General features: G+C 52.4%; 1 protein-coding gene across 1 annotated transcript; it reads right to left on the reverse strand.

Annotated features, from left to right (window-relative positions):
* Positions 1–187: 187 nt before the first annotated feature.
* LRG1 (leucine rich alpha-2-glycoprotein 1) lies at positions 188–2,767 on the reverse strand. The gene is made up of 2 exons (XM_082836822.1): positions 2,613–2,767; positions 188–1,624 (listed from the first exon to the last, which is right to left on the reverse strand). Exons 1-2 carry the CDS (start codon positions 2,750–2,752, stop codon positions 613–615), a joined length of 1,152 nt encoding a protein of 383 aa, XP_082692948.1. The 5' UTR covers positions 2,753–2,767; the 3' UTR covers positions 188–612.
* Between the last annotated feature and the right edge of the window lie 4,054 nt (positions 2,768–6,821).

Consider the following 6,821-nt stretch of genomic DNA (forward strand, 5'->3'; position numbering starts at 1 on the left):
GAATCCACTGGTAAAACGACACCTTGGGCAATGGTCAGGGTTTTATTACCAGTTAAATCCAAGGATGGGGAAAGGGGGAGGAGCAGACACAGCCATCAGATCCCAACTGCTATCGATTTGGGATTTCATGGCATGCCTCTCCTTCTGCTTCATTCTGGAGACCTAGGAATTCGCCTTGGGAGAATGCAAGGAACACAGCAAATACATCCAATTCTGTTCAACAGTTATTTATTAACCCCTTCCAATCCGATCTCAAACCGAGTGATGCCGAGTAAGAGGGAACCCAGCCCCAGGCCCTGCACTCAGAGAACCCCTGAAACTGGGGGAGACAGAGCCAGAATGAGCCAACCTCTGTGTGGCCAGGACAGGTTGGAGGAGCCAGAGACCAAGAGACCCGGGAAATAGGGGAAAGAGATTTCTGGAAGAGGATACAGCTTGAGCAGAGGCAAGGAAGCAGGAAGAGCTCGAGGTGTGTTTGGGGCAACATGGGCGAAACAGGTCCCGGCAACTATGGGAAGCCCAGACTCACCCTTAGAAGGTGGGATTATTTGCTAAGTGGGGTGCAGCGCCCTGCCAAGCCTTGCCTCCCCACCCCGCCCCCAGCCCCAGGCTTCAAGGGGACCTGGCCACCACTAGGAGCATTTGGCCCTTCAAGGCTTTAGGGCCAGCACAGCGTGTGTCATTGCGGAAGAACATCTTGCCTTCGTTGGCCACCAGCCACTCAAAGAGGTCGTCCAGTTTCCGGTCGCAGATCCAGGGATTACCTGAGAGGTCAAAGCCATCCTTCATGTTTCCGGCAGCCTTCCCCAAGGACATCCAGAGCCCCTTGGGCACGGTGGTCAGCAAGTTGTTGGAGAGGTCCAGCATGTCCAGCTTCTGCAGACCTCGGAAGGCGCCGGCTGCCACCGTGGCCAGCCTGTTGTTGTTCAGGAAGAGGTAGCGCAGTTTTGGCTGGTGCACCAGAAGGCCCTTTCCGAGCTCCTGCAACCTATTGCCCTCGAGGTGCAGCCGTTCCAACCTCAAGGGGCCGCTCAGAAGGTCAGGGGGCAAAGTCTGCAGCTGGTTATTGCCAAGATCAAGGATGAGCAGGTCGGTGAAATTGGCCAGCAGCCCAGGGGGCAGCGTCTGGAGCTGGTTCCCGGATAGGTCCAGATGCCGCAGGGCTTTCAGGCTGTGCAGCCACGAGGCCTCCAGAACTTTCAGCTGGTTTTCCTTCAGCACCAGGGTGTGGAGGGCAGCTGAGACCTGGAAGAGGCCAGGAGGCAGCCGGGTCAGGGCGTTGCGGGTCAGATCAAGCACCTTTAGCTGAGGCACAGGCAGCAGGAACTTGGCGGAGAGGTCCTCCAGCTGGTTGCTGGAAAGGTGCAGTTCCTGGAGGTTAGGGATGCCCTGGAGGGTGTTGGCAGGCAGCTGAGTCAGGTTGAAGAACTCCACGGCCAGGTAGACGGTGTCAGCTGGGAAGTAGTGGGGGAGTCTGGCAGGTGGTTGGCAGGAGATGGAGCTGCCGTTACCCGAGTGGGACACCAGGCAGGCGTCTGGATTTGGGGTGACCCCCTGGGCTGAGACCACAGATAACAGCAGCAGGAAGAGGATTCTAGAAAGATGGGAGTCCCAGCCTACTGGGCTGCAGGCAATGACAGAAAGCGCTTAATAAGTTAAAATAATGATATTATATACCCAGCAAAGTGAAAATATACCCAGAATCTGCCTGCTTCTTCCCACCTCTACTTTCACCCGGCCTCATTGCTGGCCTGGACTAGTGTAGTAGTCCCCTCCTCCTCCTCTCCTGGCTTCTACCCTCAACACCCACCCCCCCCGCCACAGCTGCCAGAAGTAGCTCCTGTTCCAGGAAGAATTCTATGAAACCTGAGTTTCTTAGTCTGACCCCTACATACTACCCTTCCCCATTGTCAGCCCAGCCCCAATGGACTATTAATTATTTGCAGTCCAACTTGCTAATTTCTTCTGCTCTCACTTGTTTTCTGGGTCATTTCTTGTCTCCCTGGCTCCATGTTTTGAAGGCAGAGCCTATGAACTCTTACTCATCCTGCAAAACCCCAACTCCAATGGCCCCCCCTTTCCACAAAGCTTTCTCTGACCCGCCCAAGCAGAATTCTCAGTTTCCCCATCTGGGCCGCTCCTCTTTCTGTCTAGCCCTGTCTAGGTTATCTGTGCCCAGCCCCATCTTGCTCCAAAGTTCTGGACTCCAGATACAGACGGGACTCTGAGCATGAAAAGTGCATCCTGCCTTGTACAGGTCTGGAGGGAGGCATTTGGTTTTGGGATGGCAAGATTTACAGTTGGTACTGGAACCCTTCGAGAGCTGGGGCTTCTGTTCCTCCCGGTCCCTCCAGCAGTAATGCCCTAGCCCAGCAGCCCTAGAGACCACCTGAACATCCTTGGTTACTACAGCCCGTGGACCACCTGGGCCTTCTGCAGGGAGTGTGTGTATGGGAATGAGTCTGTCCATAGACGGAGCCTAAGTGTCAGTCTGTTCCAGCCTGCAGGCCTACGTCTGGCCCTGTGACTTCAGTGGGTCAGACGGAATGTCCATGGATCTCTGCACTGCCTGGTGTCCGGGCCTGCCCAGGGTGGGCAGGGTGGGGACCTACCTCTGTTTTCGCTCTAGGCTCCAAGAGGACATGGCGGCCTCTCTCTTTTCCATCCAGGTTCCCTTGGTCTGGCAAGGTGGCCTTATACCTGCCTGGGCTGGGGACAGGGGCACCAGCCATTGGGAAGTCTCCACCCACATCCTGTTCCCGTTAGGGGCTGGACCTGAGCCAGGCAGGGGAAAGGGAGGGGTCAGGATTGCAAAATTGCTTCCTGGCACAGGGAGGACAGAAGGTGGGCTGCCCACCGCCTTCTCGACCCTGTTTCTACCTAGTTTTTCTTTCCCCTGAGTCCTGCTTTTGGGGAGTGGGTACCCAAGAGTCTCTGAGGCTGAGTCCCCACTTCCCCCAATCTAGGAATCAAGGGTCAAGTTTGTAAGGCGCCAGTCTGTCCTGGGGGATGGGGACAACTCTTTGAGCAAGAGGTACTATTTATAATAAATTCGAGCAACCAGGAAGCTCAGTGAAGAGAACAAAAAACCATTTGTCTTATATTCATGACATATTCTTATTTTTTTTTAGTAAAATAATTTTTAAAAAAAGAATTCAAAAGCAAGTGATGCTAAAAGTCTCCACAGTCTTTGAACAATGGTCTGGGAGGGACTAAACCTGGTTCTGAATCCCAGCTCTTCTGGGACTGCTCTGTTTTGTGAACTTGGGCAAGTGGCGTAACTTTTCTTGGCCGCAGTTCCCCTATCTGTGAAGCTGAACTCTCTCCGAGAGCCCCTTCCATTCTTTCTTTCTTCAGCTGAAGCTGACGTGCTATTTGTTTTGGACTTTTCTCATCTCCTAATAAGTGCATCTGAGGGCTCACACTTCCCTCTGAGAACTGTTTGACTGCAGCTCACAGGTTTGGCTATTCAGTGCTTAAATTCTTGTTGAGTGCTAAATGTTCAGGTGTGATGTATTATCCTTATCCGCATGCCTGGCTGCGGCCTCTTTTCCCCAGCCCAATCTCTGAAGGGTTTTGTCCCTATTCAGCTGTGAGGATGACTAAGCATTCTGTCTTAGTGGACATACGGGCTGAGAGGGAAACACATAGGCTGGCATAGACCGGCACAGATAAAGAAAGAAAGATAACCACCTGCGTGAAATACACGGACATACATAGTGACCGAGAGACAGGGAAAAACACATAGACCCAGAGACACAGACAGGGCAGGACACACAGGAGAGAGCAACATATCTGCAGAGATGGACACACAAAAACAGACACACACACAAACAGGAAAAGGACCTGAGTAGACGTTTTTCCAAAGAAGACATACAAATGGCCAACAGGTACATGAAAAGGTGCTTGACATCACTAATCATCAGGAGAATGCAAATCAAAACCACAACGAGATGTCACCCACACCTGTTAGAACCGCTTCATCAAAAAGACAAGAGATAAGAAGTGTTGTGAGGCTGTGGAGAAAGGGAACCCTTAAAAAAAAAAAAAAGAAAGGGGAACCCTTGTGCACCGCTGGTGGGAATGTAAATTGGTGCAGTAGGGAGTTTCCTCAAAAAAAAATTAAAAATAGAACTACCATATGATCTGGCAATCTCACTTCTGGGTATGTATCCAGAGGAAATGAAACCAGTATCTTGAAGAGATATCTGCCCTCCCGTGTTCATTACAGCACTATTCACAATAGCCAAGACATGGAAACAACCTAAGTATCCATTCACAGATGCATGGATAAAGATGTGGTGTATATATGCATAATGGAATACAATTCAGCCGTAACCAGGAAGCAAATCCTGCCCATTTGGGACAACATGGATGAAACTTGAGGGCATTATGCTAAGTGAGATAAGTCAGGCAGAGAAAGACAAATACTGAGTGATCTCAGTTATGTAAAATAACCAAATTCATAGAAACCAAGAGTAGAATGGTGGTTGTCAGGGACTGGGGGGTGAGGGAAAGGGAGAGATGTTGGTCAAAGGATATAGACTCCCAGCTATAAGATGCCTAAGTCCTGAGGATGTAAGGTACAGCGTGGTGATTAGTTAACAAGACTGTACAGTATACTTGAAAGATGCTAAGAGAGTAGATCTTAAATGTTCTTACCACACACACACAAAGTAACTATGTGAAATAATGGATGTGTCAAGCTTATTGTGATAATTATCTTACCATATATATCAAACATATCAAATCATCAAGATATGCACCAGAAACCTACACAATCTTATATGTCAAATATATTTCAATCAAGCTGAAAAAACAGACACACAGGTCCAGGAGGAGCTGCTAGATGCCGTCAGGGTGTTTTGTGTTTCTTTGTTTCAATCAGTCTCCCCATGATAAGCGGTGGACAGGGGTTCTGTCCTGTTCATTGTTCTATCCCCAGAGCCCAGCACACAGTAGGTGCTTAATCGACATGGGCCGGAAGAGTTGTGAATTGTAGTGACATAATGCTAAAGTGATCTCTTAAGGTGAAATCAGATCATGTCCCCTGCTTAAAACTCTCTGATGGCTTCCTGTCCCACTTAAAATTCATAAGGCTGGAGGGAGCAGGGAGTGGGGAGTCAGTGTTTCATGGGGACAGAGTTTCAGTTTGGGAAAACGAGAAAGTTCTGGAGATGGATGGTGGGGATGGCTGCACGACAGTGTGAATGTACTTAATGCCACTGAGCTGTGCACTTAAAAATGGTTCAAGTGGTAAATTTGATCGTATATGTTATTTACCACAATTAAAAAAAAAAATTGCACTCCTCACTGGTGAGGCCCTGCCTGCCTGGGGACCTGTGCTCCTCTCCCTCCTTATCTCCAGCTGCTCGCCTTTCACTCACCTAGTGTGGCTGCTCCAGGCATACTAATGGCCTGGGCCCTCCTCCAAGCTTCCTACCTACCGCAGGGCCTTTGCACTGGCTGTTCCCTCTGCCTAGAACACTCTGCACATCTCCCCACAGCTGCTCCTTCTAGCCCATCTTATTTCAGCTTACATGTCACCTCCTCTGGCAGGCTCTCCTCAACTCCCCCCCACCATACACAATCACCCCCTACCTAACACATTATCTGGCTTTTTCTTTATTACACATATCGCTAATTCAAATCAAGTCCTAATTTGTTTTTATGTGGTTGGTCTTCCCCATTAGGCTGCGAACTCCATGAGGACAGGGGTCTTTGTCTCCACACGGTAGGTGCATAATAAATTTTTGCTGAAGGACCAGAGACTGGCCCCCATCCAGATGAAGACTGGGACCCCCGCGACTCTCCACATTTCCACACCCAGCTCCCCATCATTCTGTTTGCTGCAGTGACCCAGCCAGGACTCTCCCAGGTGCTCCCAACTGCCCCAGGCCAGGCCAGACCACTGTCCAAGTCCCACCCCCAGGAGACAGAGCAGACCCAGAGCCTTGGGGGCCGGTGGTTGTAAACAGTTTTATTGACAGGGGGTTGGGGGAGGCAAACTCCAGAGAGGGTCCAGGACTCTCAGCTGGCCACTCAGCTGGCATGCATGGTCAGCTGGAGGTCAAGGGGGAGGTCACAGAGGATGGGTGGCATGGGACCCTCTGACCACCCTGGGGCCATATTTACAGGGGGGCCCGCCCGCCTTCGCCATCTCCCAGACCGCCCGAGCCCTTAGACAGCCGCCAATACGACTTCTGGGCAGGCCGTCCTGACCCCCTGCCTGAAACCCCTTCCTCATCACCCCTCAAACTCCTAACCGGCACCTTGGAGGCCCCCGGCTTTCTGGAAGCCCCGGCGTCGGCTCAGCCAACGCCCAGGCCGCTGGGGCCTCCGCGCTCGCACACAGACACACACACCGCACGTGGCCGCCCCCACGCACACGCCGCAGCAGCCCGCGGGCACACGCGCACGCCTCCCTCCCCTTCCCGGCCCCTTGCACACGGACACGGCATGCACGCGCGCGCACACACACACACACACACACACACACACACACACATACATACATACATGCCGGGGGCCGGGTCGAGGAGGGACCTCTGGGTGGGGCGGGGGGGGGGGAGCTGGGGTCTGCAGATGTGCCCCCTCCCCTTCCCACCGCCAAGCCCCCGGCCGCCACCCCGAGAACGGAGTTGTGCAATTGGTTAGAAAACTGCAAAAGAAACGCAAATTGGAAAACAAACCAAAAATCCACGCGCAGAAGGTCAACCTCAAATCCACAGCACATTCCGCCCGCCCGCCCGCCTGCCCCAGACCGCCTCAGGGTCCTGCGGCCGGCCCCGGGACGCGGCGGGGCCGGGAGTCGAGCCCCT

This window comes from Leucopleurus acutus, assembly GCF_964270905.1.
Source record: "Leucopleurus acutus genome assembly, chromosome: 3".
NCBI lineage: Eukaryota > Metazoa > Chordata > Mammalia > Artiodactyla > Delphinidae > Leucopleurus > Leucopleurus acutus.